Here is an 18,086-nt window from a genome sequence, read left to right as displayed (position 1 = left end):
TTTTGTAAAGAAATGCTTTAATTCAAAACCTAGTTACTTTCATACACTATTCCATTTACTATTTCACTAATTTTCGTTACTATATTTAATTTAGCTAATCTATAATTATAAAAGACTAAAATTGAAATTATTTAAACACATTTTCACTACATGACGACGCTTGATAAGCCATCGTCAAACCCATCACTCTTGGACAGGGATAAAAGAAGTTCGAAATAAATTGTAATAAAACAGAAAAAAAAAAATAAAAAAAGTAGGTGACAATATAGTTGCCACTGCCTTATAAAGGGTTAACTGAGAAGTGAACATCTGACACTAATGAATCTCAAATGTTTGAGCATTGATTTGTATTTGATCCTATATTCTAGCTTGGCATGGCACTAGCATCATAGAAATAACTGAATGTTTTAAAATAATCAAAAGTTTTCAAATCTCGTTGCAAAAATAATCAATTAGTTAAGTAAGCATTCAGACATCAATGGAAAGTCATCTAAAAAGGAAAGCTTTTTATATATATTTTCATATTTTATTACAAAATTGTCACAGAGAGTAATAATAACTCAGTTTCAGGAAATCAATAAAGATGTATGCATAATTGTATAAGTTTTGATTTAGAACTTAAATAGATCTACTGTAGGCAAAAGTAGTTTATTAATACAATGACTCACGTCTTTGCTCTTCTTTAACACAGATATGATGGATGAGTACAGTTAAATAATGACTAGAGGGGAATACTTACATAATTACTGCTTGCTTCCGGTGATTACCATACCTTTAACTTGATCTTGTTAACGTACATGAACACAACCACCACGCAAAGCATGAAGATGTAATAGCTGTTGATCACCAGGGCAGCCGGTGGTTCCATCAGCATCGTTTGGAACAACATATTGACCAACCCGGTGAACAGGTTTGCTGCCAGGAAGAAAGCCAATCCATTTTCGTTGATTGCAATGAGAATGAGCGGCGAGTATGGAATGCAAAAGTCGTCCCCCTTCATTATCTGTTCGGGCGTTTTCGGTTCCTCAAACCTCACGTAGTAGACGTAGACTTCCAGAAGCATGAAGAGTACGCTCATGGTCGAACCGATGGACAGGATCCAGAAAACGTAGCCCATATTGGCCAATCGTCGGGAAACGCCGAACATGTCTTCGCAAACATAGATCATCTTCCAGCAGATGGCCGCAATGATGCTCAGCTTGATCGTCTGTCGGAGGAACTTCTTCACGGGTTGAATCTCAACCGATGGTCGCATGATGGAACCGATGTATGTTGAAGCAAGATACAACGCTACGTACCCCGGAACGGACGCCAGGCCTTCTCGATTGGCATCAATGAAGTTCGTCCGTCCTATTTTCTCATTCAGGACGTAACGGGATACACCCAGATGTAGCATCATCTCGTGGCAGCACAACACCGTAATGGCAATGAACTTTGCTATCTCCGGATCCTTCACAGCATCCATTATCAGCGTCCCGAAGATTTTAACGATCGCCAGTGTAATGAAAAAGTTCCAATGAACACCGTACTCTGACACATGCTGCTGATAGTCGATCTCCTTCGTCACGAAGAACCGCGCCGCTCCCAACACACACAGTGGAATGCATCCTACTAGGACATCCCTCACTCGTTTCCAATCCAGCTTCCTCTCTACATCGACCTTGTAAACGATTCCGTTACTGAACACGTACAACCCCACCCCAACATCCATCAGCCCGAATCCGAACGTCTCCGTCTTGGCCAGCTCCCGTGGAAAGATTCTAAAATCCACGGCCAGTATGCAAACCGCCGTCATCAGGTTTATCAACGCCCGGACGCCGCTCATAAACTGGGGCCGCCTTCCCGGAATCTGCACAAACGGCGTCAAATGCATCCTGTCCTTCATCTGATGTACGGCCGACACCCCGGTCACCAGCGCCAGCGTCACGGCAATGTTCACCACCAGCCGATGCAATATGGTGACCATGAGCAGAAACGGAAGGACCATCAGCGAAAACTCAACCAGGAAGCGGCCGGGAACGTTGGCGATCGATGCCACCGATAGCAGTTGAACCGTGTGAAAGATGGTGAAGTACGACGGGACGATGTGCAGGAATACGTTCAACGCCGACGTTCCGTTGTTGTTCTGCATGGCGCTCTCGTGGAGAGCTTTGTATTCGAGGGGGTCCATAATTGCGATTGATTTTTATCACTCGTGATTACGTTTTAATTGTTAAAATTACTCAATTTCCATAGAATAATCACTATTAATCCAAAAGTAACAATCTAGCTTTATCACTGATAAGCAAGCAGACTGTCCACGGCTTGTTGGTGGTTGGGGTGGTTGAGGGTGGATGTTTTGTTTACAGCATAAGTTAGTAAAAATTCCGCCAGAGGACTTGATCCAGCAAGATTTCAGTCTCAGGGGTTGATAAGAAAATGATAATGGACGCTAATAAGTTTCTACTCAGATGTTCGACAGATTTAAACTCGATTATTCTAGCTAATTTTTAAAGATAAAGAGCTTAAGAAGTAGTTTTCAAAGTTTTGCATATGAATTTTAAAGTTTTAAAAATAGTACGCAATATCCATATGGGTATCGATAAGTTTAGAATGAAATTGGGTTGTTTAGCGAATAAAATATTGCTATTTTCTATAGCCTAATCGAAAGAGCTCATTTTTCTGAATATAACGTGATTTTATTGGATTTTAATACCTTTGTTTTGATGGTTAATTTATCAAAACAGTTTTAATTTTCATGGATACAATGACAGTTCAATCGATAAAATGACAGTTCGACCCGAACAAAAAAAAAATCCCATACAAACTTTAAATGCATTTTAAAAATAGTTCCCGGACTCCAAAAATTATGAAATTTTGGATTTAGACTAATTTTTGGGCGGAGAATATGATTAAGAAATAATCAGGGTACCCCTCAAGAACCCAATTGAAATATAAACTATTTAGTTTTGGAAAGCTTTTCGTTAATTTGGACCACTGGTGCAGTCTGAACGTCACATCGCACTGCGCTGATGTGTTTGTACATGTGTCAAAATAAAGATCTGTCGCGTTGAAAAGTACAACAAAATTTAATTTCCACTAGTTTTGTGCAATTTTCTGAAAAAATAGCCAGAAATTCCAAAACTTTCCCTCATTTAATGATTTCCTAGTATCAAGTGCAACCAGACAAACCACCACAATGTCATCCCCCGAAGCTAAACTAGAGGTAAGCCCAAAAAATCCGATTGTTTATATTTCCGCTAACAGAGTGAGAGAAAAAAAAAACCTTCCACGAAACACCCACTTCCAGCTCTACGATGACTACGCCTCGGCCACCGAATCGATGGAGGGCCAAATGTCCGTCCCGAACGCCGCAAGGAACACAACCGATCCCGGCGCACCCAACTTCAGCACACTGGACGAACCCATCAAAGATACATTCGTGAGTCCGCGCAATAACTGGAAAACCCAAAACTTCCGAGATTAAAATTTGTTTTTTTTTTCAGCTACGTGACGTGAAAGCGGTCGGCATCAAGTTCTACCACGTTCTGATACCGCGGGAGAAGAACACCCTGCTCCGGGATTGGGACCTGTGGGGTCCGTTGATACTGTGCACACTGATGGCCACGATTCTGCAGGGGTCCGCAGACGACGTGCACGACGGAGGCCCGGAGTTCGCCCAGGTGTTTGTGATAGTGTGGATCGGGGCGATGATTGTGACGCTGAATTCCAAGTTGCTGGGAGGGAATATGTAAGTGATTCTAAACCTAAACGTATGTACTATCGATGTTTTTAATTTATTCTTGGTTGTAGATCCTTTTTCCAATCGGTGTGCGTCCTGGGGTACTGCTTGACGCCCTGTGCAGCGGCACTATTAGTCTGCAGGATAATCTTGATAGCAGAGCAAACGCATTTCCTGTTCTTTTTGCGGCTTCTGGTGGCGGGAGTAGGCTTCGGATGGGCAACTTATGGTAAGTGTTATCAAATTATTACGATGAATTCATCAGTTCAGTATAATGATCGAATCCATCTGTGCTTGATGAACAGACTTGTGTGAATCCAAGCGTGGTAGCAGATTTCGCTGGACCTACCCATTCATATCAAGCCTTTTTAGAGCACCTGCAATAGAGAATGTCTGGTGGAGTATTTTTTATATGGTGGGCTGATAAATTCTCCCTCGATGCAATGAAACAGCGTGGGTATTCTATTTGTCTGCCTAATTTACTTCTGTTTGAGCAGAAATTTGATTCCTTCTTACTTGACAAAAACATTCTTCTTTACGCTTTATTGATTCCCTAAAATAATCTTAATCTGTCTCTTATCACTTCGCAGTCATATTTATAGAAATTTTGTTTTGTAGTTCGTTAAAGATTTAGGAAAATCTGAGAATCAACTTCCGGAGAAATTCCACAAGAATTCGCAGATATAGTAGTAGAAGCAGCTCTAGGAGAAATATCGGAAGAAACTAGGACCCTAGGTTACCTCCAGAGTTTTCTTCTGTGAATCCACCAGAAGTTCCTTCTAAGGCTCCCTCCGTTAATATTTCTTCCAGGAATTTCATCCAAAATTCCTATAGGAGTTTCTTTTAGAATTTCTCTCTTAACCCTAAAAGGGATACCTTCATGGCCTCAGTTTCGTCACCTCGCTGAGTGTGTTCCATCAAAGACGAGCTCTGAAAGGTGTCTGGGGTCCAATGGAATCTTAGGTAGTTGTCAGCTCGTCACCTCGCTCGTCGTTTACTCAGCTCAGATTAGACCTCATATCTCCAACACGACGCAATGGCTAACTACACACCAAACGTTTTGACGAACAACACTGACAACGAGAACATATGTAATATGAATCAAGAGACGAATAATTCAGCTACACCATACACAAACACTCTCTCTCAAACAATGTGGAACAACAGCAACGGAAACAGGATGAAGCGGACGTTAGAAGCCCTGAGTAGTCGGGGCACCTCTGGTGCGGAAGTTATACCACCACCGGAACCAGTGGACAACCCTCGGCGCTCAGTGGATTCTATCGTCTCCGGGACGCACAAGAGGTATCCACCTCGTTCCCCGGGTCTTTTCCTGCCCTTCCCTAAGGATAGTCGGGGCCCTGTCTGTGCGGACGTCACTGCTTCACCGGAACTTACGGACAACCCTCGGCGCCCCAGGGATGGCAGAAGAGGGACGGACAAGGGTGCTCGCACCTATTCCCCTGGATGGATAGGAAACACTAAACTAGGAATGCCTGCCGCTGCAAACATTAAAAACACCGAGAAACACGTAGAAATTCCGAACCGCAAACACAACGACTCTGTAACATCGCCAACCACCGTCACTAAACACGAGGTACAGCTAGAGCGAAACACCGCTCGTTCGGCCTTGCCTTCGAGTGCTTTAACCAACGCTGAAGAGTATGACAGGCTCCAACAATGTACCTACGGCCCGAACTGGTCTAACATACCAAGTCACTCAATAAAAGGCCACACGATCGCGCCACAACGCTTCTCAGCGGTGACCACCGAATTCTCTTCGGAGACTAATAGATCCTTTCCATCAACGAGAACATCAACGACGATCGCTATCCAATGGAATATGAACGGATTTTGTAACAATTTGGCAGATCTTGAATTGCTTGTCAACACAAACTCCCCCTTCATCCTTGCTATCCAAGAAACACACAAAACCAACGTAGAAATGATGAACCGATGCCTCCGAGGACAGTTCACATGGTTATCGAAGTCTGGTGATAATGTGTACCACGCTATGTCTGAACCAGCAGATTATACAAATTGAATGTACATCGGGTTTCTTTCCATAAAACATCAGTATTCAAGCTATATTTTCATTTGCAGAAGGTTTCAAAATATTCTATCGGGGAAATTTTGATTTTTCCATCTTTTTGACCGTTTTTCATACAAATTTGCTTGAAATCCTCATTTTCGGTCAATTTCTCTCCCATACAAAATGTATGGAGAAATTTTCACCGATAGAATATTTTGAAACCTTCTGCAAATGAAAATATAGCTTGAATACTGATGTTTTATGGAAAGAAACCCGATGTACATTCAATTTTTATAATTTGCTGGTTCAGACATAGCGTGTGTACCAATCGGTAGCACTCGGCATACATTCATCTGTACGCTTCTCACCGATTGGATTGGACTCTAATTTAGTGGCTACAGCTGCACGCATCGAGGAACCTTTCCCACTATCAGTGGTTAGCATCTACATACAATGTCACAATCTACCGGACTTAGAGACAGAACTTCGGGCCCTCCTTGGACAAATTGATGAACCTCGACTAATACTAGGTGATTTCAACAGTCGCCATCCTCTTTGGGGCTCCTGCATACCCGATGCTAGAGGTACAATCTGCGCTGAAATCGCTGAAGATTGTGACCTAGTCGTACTGAATGACGGAACTCCGACTTTTACGCGAGGTCGAACGGACACTGCGATCGATGTGTCATTGGCCAGTAGAGGAATTACCAATCGACTGCTGTGGTCCTGCCTTGAGGATCCCATGGGAAGCGATCACCGGCCCATACTCATTAGTGTAAATGATAAACCACCCGAGACATCTCGACGTCCTCGTTGGTGTTATGACCAAGCGGATTGGGCCGCATTCGAATTAGCCATAGAGGAAAATATGGATAACAAAAACCCATCTACTATCGGTCAGCTCACTACAACAATCTTAGATGCTGCTAAAAGTTCTATACCTAGGACGAGTGCTACTCCAGGGCGTAAAGTGTGGAGCCTCGTAGCCGTGCGGTTAGGGTCACCAAGCTTAGAATCGCACCATGCTATGGGGTGAGGGTTCGATTCCCGCTTCGGGCGTTGAAACTTTTCGTGAGAATAGTTTCTTCCCCGTTTCCACTGGTGCATGCTCCGTTGTCCGTTGTCTAATGTTAAGTTTAAAACAGTCTGTACAGCCGAAAGCTGAAGACGTTGTCCGTGTCTTTTTTTAAAGCTCTACACTGGTGGTCTGCAAAAACTCGTTCTGCCGTCAAAGCGAGAAGAAAAGCAATGAGAGCGGTAAAGAGGCTTCCAGCTGATCACCCAGACAAAGATAGAATGATTTTAGAATACCGCTTAAAGAGAAACGAATGCCGGCAGATAATCAGAGACGCCAAATGCAGAAATTGGGAAGAGTTCATCGACGGAATCAACAGCAACCAGACTACTACGGAATTGTGGTCCAGAGTGAACTCTCTTTGTGGGAAGAGGAGAACCAAAGGAATAGGCATCCGTCATGACAACAGAATCTCCAGAGACCCTACGGTGGTAACGAATAAGCTCGCGGAACAATTTGCTAGTCTCTCTTCAATCAGTGGCTATGATCATCATTTCATCAGACGAAACAATGTTTCATCAACATCTTTGGAAGCAGTGACCATTCCTCATGATACCTCCTCTCTGACGATAAATCAACCCTTCACCATGAAGGAACTTACTTTTGCCTTAGCTAGTGGTAAAGGTAAATCTGCCGGTCCCGATGATATTGGGTACCCCCTACTGAAGCACCTACCGCTAAGGGCAAAGCAGACTCTACTATATCTACTGAACCAAAATTGGACCGATGACCTTTTCCCAAAACAATGGAGACATAGCCTGGTAACTCCTATACCAAAGAACGGTGCTTTTTCGACTGAACCAAAGGACTATCGACCTATTTCACTAACGAGCTGTGTCTGTAAAGTCTTCGAACGAATGGTCAACCGCAGGCTCACCGATTTCCTGCAAGACAAAAACTTGCTAGATCAACGACAACACGCCTTCCGAAAAGGTTTCGGAACAGGAACCTACTTTGCCTCTCTCGGTCAAGTTCTAGATGACGCTCTCCGAACCGATCAGCACGTAGACATAGCAGCTTTGGACATTTCCAAAGCATATAACAGAACCTGGACACCATTTGTCCTGAAACAATTGTCTGCATGGGGCCTAGCCGGGCACATTCTCCATTTTATAAGAAATTTTCTTCTGGACAGGACCTTTCAGGTCTTCATCGGGAGTCACAGGTCAAACATAGTCAGGGAAGAGACCGGAGTTCCCCAGGGCTCCGTTCTCGCAGTGACACTGTTTCTAGTGGCTATGAACGGAGTATTCGAGGCGCTCCCCAAAGACATATACATCTTCATTTATGCTGACGATATTGTTATCGTTGTTGTCGGACATAAGCCAGTTCTACTTCGAAGAAAACTCCAAGCATCAGTCACGGCCGTCAGCAAATGGGCCAAATCGGTAGGATTTGAACTATCTGCAGCAGAGTATCTGTACGCACATATCTCAATACGAGATTGAGACAAGTTGGCTGTGAGCACATGGAAATTCCTTGAGCTTGAGACTCGCGATGTTGGAGCACATCACATTAGCATTGCGAGTCTCAATGAGCCATCTCAATGAGACAAGTCTCAAATCATCTGTCAATTTGAGAAGTTTACTGATCTGGTAGGTTTTCATGAACTCTAGTTTTAAAATTTTTCACTTTTGCAGCTTCAAGATTTTTCCCTACAATACCTACAATATCCGTGCATTTGGTCAACATGGTCAACGTCAGTGAGGATTCCTTTAACAAATAGGCATACAGAAAAACATATCGTGTACATCGCTCATTATCCATATCGAAAGACTATTTTCACAGTAGAGCAGTTGCATATTGAGATTTCTGTAGGGATTGTTCATCCCTGTGATTTCAAATAAATTCGATTTCGGAGATTCGTCTCCCGAAAAAAACTTGTAACATTCTTGTCTTAAGTTTTAATAATCCGTGAAAAAACCGTTCCATAGAGACCGAAGCGATCTTGTGTAAAGTTTGAAATGATTAAATATAACGCAGGATATTTTTTTTTGTTTTTTTCTTTCTGAATACAAAACGTACAATATTTTACCCGAACAAAGTTCATTGATTACATAAAAGTAAATGGGATAGGCTTGTTTGGAAAATCGTCCGTATCGTACAAAAAGAAAGGGACACGAGTTATTATTTGAGAGTGTCATACATACAATCTCACAAGTCCTGTTGATGGCTAGTAACCCTAGTAACCCAGTAAACATTTTGGTCTGTATAATTTGTGTTATACACTACTATATAAGAACCTTTTTAATCGTATAAACTGCACAAAACTGCTATATACGTACCAAAGTGGAGGCCATATACATACTTCAGACGACATTTCGCGATTTCATATGATCATCATTACGATGTCCCAAATAATCGATCAAAAATATAAAATACGACTCCGGGTGATATGTATTACGATGTCCGATATTAGCTATAAAAAAAGTTGACACATAGCCTGGAACACGGCACCACGAGATTGTGAGTCTAAGCCCATACCATTGTACTAACTGATCTGCCTTGAGAAGAGCGCAAATTTTGGCCAATATAAACTTAAGCCTTCTAAACCACCCATGAAATATGCCTTTACTGCAATTTTTTTCTAAGTCATTGCGATTCCATTTATAACAATGCTGTACTGATATATAGCATTCCTAATGATGAGTTGTCAATTTATATACAGCGCATAGCGAGTTGGATTTGCACTCATTACGACATGTTTTGTTTACAACATTAGTCCCGCATCGAGTGTACGTTTCGACGACGTCGTTGTCGTCGTCGTCGCCGTCGTCGTCGTCGTCGTCGTCGTCGAGGAAAAAATTTACTGCTCATGTAGGAATAATTGTGAAACAAATGTCTTCATTCCGTAACTATGAAAGATTGCCAAAGATTGCCAAAGATTGCCCGAATATCATTATTGGTAGACATAATATTTCCAGTCCCAAAACATAATCAGCGGCCAGGCGATGATGAGCAAGGCAAGTGGAATGCTTTTTTCGTTTTGCATCCAACACCACCTAGTCACCTCATCGCGGTGCCGAAATTCATTAAGTCGTTACGATTCCCAACCAAACCTTACTAACATTATATATGACTTGTAAGCGTAGGCAAGCAGCGACGACTTCAATTAGCGCTATTTATGACTTGCTCTATACACAACAAACGTACTCCAAAACAAATCGCAGCTGCGATTTATATACAATTAGGCTTGACATTATTTATCACAAGATTCAACGGTTTTTACGATTTTGATTTCTGATCGCGAGATATACGATTTTGAATGCACTTCCCATTACGATCTGTGGTTTACTGGGAAGGTGTTGGAGTCAATTAGACCCAGGCACACTTAACATGTACTACGCCAGTGTGATTTGCTTGACATAGACCCTTAAGAAGGTTAGATATGTATAAGGTGAAGATTTAACGAAGCAACACCTTGAATATTCAAGAGCATATTTCTAAAGAACCAAACGGCGGTATGCGCTGAAAAGTTGATCGTTTTGTCACCACCACCGGATGACGCAGATTTCCATTTCAAACCTAAGATTTGTGCTCCTAATAAATCGAGATGTGGCTTCGTCATATTTTTATCTTTTTTTACATCTTTGGGTATCCCTATACCATCTAAATGGATACAGCTAAAACCACAATTTTTGATTCTCGGATTATCGGGTCTCGATAATTGGCCTACAGTTAATTGAATCCCCAGATCATCGATCTCTCAGTCGATATGTTTTTTTCGGGGCGAGACCAGATTTGTAAGTTTCTACTGGCAGAAATCTCAATGAGACGAGTCTCACGAGACGTCTCATTGAGGCACGTACACTAGATTTTTCATGCGCGTGCTATGATCTCAAATCTCACAAATTTCTTGAAACGCATTTCAAACCAAGCGCATGGCACACTATCTCATTCATGTATACATGAGCTTTCAGACACTCTGAATCTGCAGATAAAAGTACCTTCACACACATCTGCAATAACCGGCACCGAGCGGATTTAAAACCCATAAAAATTGAAAACAAGGTAGTGCCTTACAACAGAGTTTCCTATTGCGTATGTGTACAGTAGAATAACTAGCCACAAAAGTCGAATGTCGGGGCTGTTCGTGTGACTAACATCTAGTTTGCCACGCCCTTACAGCGTCATTAGCGGTACTAGAAGTGTCAAATAAATTTTGTTTACCAAAACGAAATATCCTTTACAAGATGAATACTTAAAAACGATGATTAATTACAATTAGAGTTATCAATTTAATTAAAAAGGAAAAGTGACAACAGCGCCATTGGAGTTCTAGTGTATTTCTATTATGTGTACATAAATGTGACAGCGAGCCTCCCACCAAATTGTCTCCCAGCTCTTCAAAATCGCAGTGTGCTGCGCTGCTAGGAGGCTCACGAAAAGCTGGTGGGTGCGAGCTAGGGAGCCCGTCTCATGCGCTGCGTGAGCTGTTGGTATCTAAGGTGAAAAACAACTTCTTGGTAACGTAGAACCTCAACAACTTTTTTCCGTACACAACTCAAGTGTCTGGTTAGTCTATGCGATACGACTAGGGACTCTCAATGCAAAGGTTAAGGTTTCAATTCTCGTTCGTTTAGGAAGTTTTTGTCGTGAAATTTTCTAATTTAATCAGCGCATGAGACGAAGCTCATGAGACACATCTTGAGAAAAATGAGACACACAACTTTCAGTCTCAAAATGTACAGTGCTCCTGGGAGCTCGCTTGCGATGTGGCTCCCGTACATGGGACTACAGCACGTGTACATCAACTCTGACTTACAAGATTTATTGCCGCATTCTCGGTGTCCATTTAGATCGTCATCTCAAGTTTCAAAAACATTTCAACATGACCAAAAAAGAATGTGAATCCAGGGTCCGTCTACTACGATCAATAACGAGTCGTCACAACCACAATAACCGTGAAACTGCGTTGCGGATATCATCCGCGATAGTAACTAGCAAACTTCTATACGGGATAGAGCTAACTTGTCGGTCATCTGAAGAAATGCTACAGATATTAGGGCCAGTATACAATCGCTGTGTAAGAATAGCCTCCGGTTTACTTCTATCCACCCCCGCGTCGTCTGCATGTGTCGAAGCTGGAGTATTGCCATTCTATCACGTTATCGCCACTGCCATGTGCACAAGAGCATTGAGCTTTCTTGAAAGGACGTATGGAGATGTAGAGGGAGTGTTTCTCCTTGGGGAGGCTAACAAACTCCTTCAGGAAATAGCCCATCAGGAACTCCCCCCGGTAGCGGAATTGGACCGGATTGGAGACCAAAGGTGGGACTCGCCTAAACCAAAAGTCAACTGGGTCTTCCAACGACACTACAAAGTCGGTGAAAGTTCGGCTGGAGTCCTAAGTACCTTCAACCGTGTGAAAGCGACAACATTAGCCGGATATGATATAATCTATACCGATGGATCAAAGGCTGATGATAGAGTTGGTGTTGGGGTGTCAGGAATGGAACGAGACATTCATAAACGACTGCCAGACATGTGTTCAGTTTTTTCCGCAGAGGCTGCAGCCATTCACCTAGCTGTCACAAATGCAACGGCAACTCATACAGTGATACTATCTGACTCCGCAAGTGTTCTCAAAGCCCTTGAAACGGACCGAATACGCCACCCATGGGTACAAGCAATTCGTGCGGCAATGAATCCTGGTATCCTCTTCGTTTGGATTCCTGGCCACTGCGGCATATCCGGCAACGAAAGTGCTGATCGGCTTGCGGCCTCAGGTCGTAACTCACAGCTACTCACAAGACAAGTCCCCTCCCAAGACGCGAAAACTTGGGTCAAATGGGTCAAAAATATAATTACGGAAGCATGGGGAGCAACATGGCAACAAGAACGACATCTCTTTCTTTGCAAGGTGAAGGGCGAGACGAAGAAATGGATCGACCGAACCAACTGGAGAGATCAACGAATCCTATCTAGACTGCGAACTGGTCACACACGTATTAGTCATATGCCGTCTGGACGATATCATCATGTACTCTGTGATGTATGTGGAATTCGACAGACCATTGAACACATACTTGCAGTTTGTCCTCAATATCAATCCTACAGAACTACATACGGACTAGACACTGGAATTAGAGACATCCTTGCAAACGACCCATCCACAGAAGCAGCCCTGTTACTTTTCTTAAAAGATTCAAAACTCTACGAGCAAATTTAGCTAATACCTACTTAAAGTTGAAGACACAAGCCACGACTATAGGACTACGACAATGATTTACGGAACAACAACAGCCCTTAACCAATGATGAAAAACGCACGTATGCAGGACATGATTCGCTACCAATATTTGTAACAAAATAATATCTCAAACTCTGTAATTATTCAACTCTGTAACTATGTTAAATGCTTTGCCAAGGTGGCCCTCTATTGCGCCTCTATAATCAAAGAGACGAACCAGCCCCAGGCTGAAAGTCTCTATAATAAAGACAAAAAAAAAAAACTTCCATTTATTTTAGTGTTTGTTGTGAGATTCCCTTAACCGTTCAGAATATGGGTACCGCACGGTATTTCTCCTTTTGAGAATTACTTCTTCTGAGATGCTGAGGATACCTTTGGCAGTTCTTTCACGGGTTTCTCCCGGAATTGTAGGATTCCTCCAGGATTGTCTTCTAAGATTAATCAGGAGTGGAGTTCCTTCTGGTATTCCGCAGGAAGTTTTCTCTGAGATTTTTCCTTTTGGGATTCCTTCTTCTAAAAAGTATCTAGGAGTTTTTTTTTCTGAAATTTCTCTAAGTTTTTTTTAATTTTTTATTCTGACATTAACCAGGAGTTGCTTTCAGGGTTCGTCCAGGAAATTATTCACCGGTTTGTTCCGCAGTTCCCGCTAAGATTTATCTAGCTTTTTTTTCTAAGATTAGTCCAGGAGTTTCTTCTGCAATGGTGGGGCTGGCTCAACAACACTTCCGGTCCGCTTTAGTGCTTTATGCATCATTGTGGCCAGGTGTTGTTCTAGTTTTTCCAACTGTATTTTAAAGCATGAGCGGTGATCCTTGGCATTCTTGTGTAAATTGGGATACTCGGAATGTTGATCGATCACCGATTATTGCTGGCAGATGCAGTGGAAAGTTTGTCTTAATACGTATCAATCGTATCTGATAAACAAGAAAAACTGACCTCACTGATTACCTGTTGTTGCGACGCCGCACATTTTGAACCGGTCTAAAATATGAACCCGTCTAACCACAACATAACTGCAGCATGACAGTTCTCGCGCGGTAGTAGTGGTAGGTGAAATAAGAGGGAAAGTAGATGAATGAGGTGCAAGTAGAATTCGATAAAAACAACGGAATTTCGCCATCGTAAAAGTAGGAAAAGAAAATCAGTTTAGAGTTATTAAAGTTATTTAAAATTTATTTCGGTAACCAAATTACACTAATTGGTGCTTCCGTAAGTTGTGGGAGTGCGGTGTAAACTGATATACAAAGTCCGTAAGTTGAAACCTGTAGAGAAAAAAGGTAAATTATTAGTGAAACTTAGCAAATACTTACCTGGATTTCTCCCACTAGCTGTGCAAATACCGGTGCTTGGTACGCCCCGAAACAGGGGAAAATAACCAGAAAAGCTGCCGTGCCAGTGGATTATATCGTAAGTAGACGCAAGAATAGAAGTTTTCTTATGTGTAATGTATAATTGAAAATATTTGTGATTACAAAAATAGCATCCGCGCAACATACCGATTAGGGTAACGGCCCCAATTATAGTCCAACCAGAGAATTGAGAAAAGAAGTCGTGGCAAGGAAACCATTTAATTGTAAGTTGTTAGTAATTTTAGTCTGTGTTGTGAATTGTGTTTATTGAATTTGTTAATAAATTTCAGTTTAAGCGTTGCTTCAAAAAACCTGAGCCGCTATAAAAATCTGGTTTCCCTCTCGGGAACATTCTTAAAAATTAAATGACACCCGCGAAGTAACTTCCGCGAAGTGATAGTGTCAAGTGAGAAGTTCGGACCTGCCAAAAGATGACTTCCGATGCTGAGTCCACCCACGACCAAACCGTCATGGATCTGACGGCAACTCAATGTACGATTTGTGGACTATCTACGAGCGACGAGGTGATGGTCTGCTGTGACGGATGTTCTAAATGGTTCCATATATGTTGCGTGGACATCGATGAGGACAATCTGCCGAAGAAGTGGTACTGCCAAAGCAAGGCCTGCCAGAAGAAGGCCCAGGAGTACCGGCAGAAGCAGAAGGACGCCAAGAAGCAGCCTCGCACCCGGAAAAACGACAACGAGTCGGACATATCCAGCGTCAGCTCTCGTCTAGCTGCGTCTAGCGTGGAAGCAAAAGGCCGAGCGTTAGAAGAGAAGCAGAAGCAGCAGTATGAAGAGCTGGAGGTGGAGATGCTGCTGCGGAAGAAAGAAATGGCGATGCAGCGCGCATTCGAGCAGCGAAAGATGGAGTTGGAGCTACAGATGCGCGCTGAAGAAGAAGTGAAGCAAAGGGCATGGCAAGCGGAGATGCTCCAAAAGAAGAAGGAGCAGCTTCAGCGGCTGAAGGCGAACAGGAAGTCGTCCTTCGAGATGCAAATGGCGGCCATGGATGAGGAGTTAGCTGAACTTTCGGGTCGAAAGTCGAAGCCGGCGCCGAAAGTAGTCACGGACGTTTCGCGAGCGATTCCTTCCGGCAAAATCAACCCGAACGTGTTGAAGCTGAGCAAGGAGAAGGAGAGAAAGCAAACGCGAGGCTACGACAGCACCGACGAAGAAGACGAGGACGAGTATTCTGACGATTCGGATCTGCAGAGTCAGAGTTCGGTCTCGTCGATGGATCGCAAGACAAAACGGAAGATGCGCAATAAAGTGGGAAGTCTCAGCCAAAACGGGCTGGGGCAGCAGCAGACCGGACCGACGAAGGCACAGCTGGCTGCGAGGATGGGGTTAACCTACAAACTCCCAAAATTCTCCGGCAAACCAGCACAGTGGCCATTGTTCTACGCGGCCTACAAAGTGTCCAACGATGTCTGCGGCTACATGAACCACGAGAACTTGATGCGACTTCAGGAAGCCCTGGAAGGCGACGCTCTCGAGCTGGTGTCCGGGCAGTTGCTTCTTCCCGAATCCATCCCGCAAGTAATCGAGAAGCTGCGCCGGCACTTCGGCCGCCCGGAACAACTGCTTCAATGCCTGCTGGACAAGGTGAACCGGCTGGAACCCCCGAGGCCGGACAATCTGAGGAGTTTTGTTCCATTCGGAAACACGGTGGAGCAACTCTGCGGCCATCTAGAGGCAGCGGATCTACGGCAACACCTCGTCAACCCGCTGCTGATAAAGTCGCTGGTCGCCAAGCTGCCGGATCGGGAAAAGCGTGAGTGGGTCCATTACCGGCGAGGTCGAGGGGAAACAACGTTGCGGACGCTGACGGATTTCCTGATGGACATCGTGGCAGACGCCTGCGAAGCTAACGTTGACGTGGACTTCGTGGAGTTCAATTCACCGCCGTCGTCCGAAGCAGATTCCCAATCCGAAGAGGAGGGTTCGGATGAGGCTGGACCCAACCCGCTCATGCATCCGGTCGAAAATACGGTCGGGCTAAGTGCACACATCCGGACAAACTGCACGGTATTGTTCCGGATCGTTCCGGTGCAGCTGCACTACGGTGGAAAAACGGTGTCAGTGCTGGCGTTCCTGGACGAAGGTGCTTCCGTCACGCTGGTGGAGAAAAAGCTCGCCGACCGTCTGGGCGCGGTCGGAGTACAAGAGCGATTGACCATCCAGTGGACGGGAAACATGTCGAGAGAGGAGGATTCCCGAAGAATGAGTCTTTGGGCGTCGGGAACAGGCGCTGCAGCCGGCGGCAAAATGCTGTTACACACAGTGCACACGGTAGACAAACTGATGCTGCCACATCAAAGGTTGGATTCTGAGGAGTTTGCAGCACAGTACGAGCACATGCGAGGACTGCCCATTGAATCGTACGACGGACAGCCGCAGTTGCTGATTGGGGTAAACAATATCCACGCGTTTGCACCGATGGAGGCAAAGGTGGGTACGCCAGTGGAACCGATTGCTGTTCGAACCAAACTAGGATGGACGGTCTATGGGCCGCGACAGCAAACCCCAGCGGCGGCCGACAACTATCTCGGTTACCACCGGCAGGTAACAAACGAGGATCTGCCGCCCGAGAGTCATTATGCGTCGAAAGAATCGGTGGTGACAATTTCACGGGGCACCGTGGAGAAGAAATGGGCCCAGCGAATAAGAGAGCGAACCGCCCAACTCGTCGGCGATCGCTGCGAAGACGAATCGCTGTCGAAGACCCGGAGACAAGAAATTAAAACGTGTCGTCATCCGGACAGCTCCGGAAAAATCGCCACGAACATGGCGGTTCTCATCCCGAACGCAAGAAGACAGGCTGAACAACAAAATAGGCGGGTTCGAAATCCGAAACGGGATGATCAACTCGCTGGAAGCCTTGCGGAGCCTAGAAGAGGCGAAACCGACGACACCGACGCATTTGATGGCGAAGGAGAGAGTCCTGGGAGCGGTCAGGGATCCAAGTGGGGATCGGCGTTTTCGACTCGCTTTTCGACGAGGCACCGCGGCGAGTTGTTGCCGCAGTTGTACGAGGAAAAGTGGTCGTCGAGAAAGCTCGTCGCAAGTGTCGCAAAACCGGAGGAAGTCAAGAACGGTCGGCGAAAGGAGAAGCTTGGGGTGATGCGTGCGCTCGATGAGGGGCGCAAGTTGTTGGGCAAGATCCTACCAACGACACTAGCGGAAACGGCTGGCAATGGTTCGACGATTCTTCGTGGTCGACGGGAAATCCCGACAGTCTTGCAGATGAAGCTTCATCGCTGCGGTCATCAAGGTCTCAGAAGGACGAGCTCGACAGACAAACGTGAGGACGAAGATGGTAAGGCGCAGAGACGGGACTTGGTAAAGCTTGCGTCGTTAAGAGGTAATGTAAATCCGAAAATGCCGGATGTTACGGGCTGGGGTGTTGCGACGCCGCACATTTTGAACCGGTCTAAAATATGAACCCGTCTAACCACAACATAACTGCAGCATGACAGTTCTCGCGCGGTAGTAGTGGTAGGTGAAATAAGAGGGAAAGTAGATGAATGAGGTGCAAGTAGAATTCGATAAAAACAACGGAATTTCGCCATCGTAAAAGTAGGAAAAGAAAATCAGTTTAGAGTTATTAAAGTTATTTAAAATTTATTTCGGTAACCAAATTACACTAATTGGTGCTTCCGTAAGTTGTGGGAGTGCGGTGTAAACTGATATACAAAGTCCGTAAGTTGAA

At 44.4% G+C, this 18,086-nt stretch overlaps 4 protein-coding genes across 5 annotated transcripts in view; 3 read left to right on the top strand and 1 right to left on the bottom strand.

Annotated features, from left to right (window-relative positions):
• Positions 1-369: 369 nt before the first annotated feature.
• On the bottom strand, positions 370-2,272 carry LOC109402525 (uncharacterized). The gene has a single exon (XM_062849411.1). It carries the CDS (start codon positions 2,168-2,170, stop codon positions 764-766), a length of 1,407 nt encoding a protein of 468 aa, XP_062705395.1. The 5' UTR covers positions 2,171-2,272; the 3' UTR covers positions 370-763.
• A 747-nt stretch (positions 2,273-3,019) lies between these two features.
• Positions 3,020-18,086, top strand: part of LOC109402498 (protein YIPF6) — a 22,697-nt gene continuing 7,630 nt past the window's right edge. Inside the window, exons 1-4 of the mRNA XM_019675182.3 lie at positions 3,020-3,205; positions 3,290-3,421; positions 3,486-3,730; positions 3,793-3,950. Of these exons, the coding sequence (XP_019530727.3) occupies positions 3,179-3,205; positions 3,290-3,421; positions 3,486-3,730; positions 3,793-3,950 (562 nt within the window). The 5' untranslated portion in view covers positions 3,020-3,178. The remainder of the gene's footprint in view (positions 3,206-3,289; positions 3,422-3,485; positions 3,731-3,792; positions 3,951-18,086) is intronic.
• Positions 13,978-16,707, top strand: LOC134288477 (uncharacterized). Its single transcript, XM_062853458.1, has 3 exons — positions 13,978-14,427; positions 14,501-16,609; positions 16,696-16,707. The coding sequence occupies exons 2-3, from the start codon at positions 14,801-14,803 to the stop codon at positions 16,705-16,707; spliced, it is 1,821 nt and encodes a 606-aa protein (XP_062709442.1). The 5' UTR covers positions 13,978-14,427; positions 14,501-14,800.
• Positions 16,685-18,086, top strand: part of LOC134287516 (uncharacterized) — a 2,300-nt gene continuing 898 nt past the window's right edge. For both annotated transcript variants that reach the window (XM_062849414.1, XM_062849412.1), the window contains exon 1: positions 16,685-18,076. In XM_062849414.1, the coding sequence (XP_062705398.1) occupies positions 16,733-17,818 (1,086 nt within the window). In that variant the 5' untranslated portion in view covers positions 16,685-16,732 and the 3' untranslated portion in view covers positions 17,819-18,076. The remainder of the gene's footprint in view (positions 18,077-18,086) is intronic.

Source organism: Aedes albopictus, chromosome 2 (assembly GCF_035046485.1).
Source record: "Aedes albopictus strain Foshan chromosome 2, AalbF5, whole genome shotgun sequence".
NCBI classification, from domain to species: domain Eukaryota; kingdom Metazoa; phylum Arthropoda; class Insecta; order Diptera; family Culicidae; genus Aedes; species Aedes albopictus.
The sequence above is the reverse complement of the archived record's forward strand: the minus strand, read 5'-3'. Positions and strand labels throughout refer to the sequence as shown.

Excerpts from the sequence above, each read along its gene's own strand:
- LOC109402525 (XM_062849411.1), bottom strand. The coding sequence starts at position 2,170 with ATGGACCCCCTCGAATACAAAGCTCTCCACGAGAGCGCCATGCAGAAC.
- LOC134288477 (XM_062853458.1), top strand. The coding sequence starts at position 14,801 with ATGACTTCCGATGCTGAGTCCACCCACGACCAAACCGTCATGGATCTG.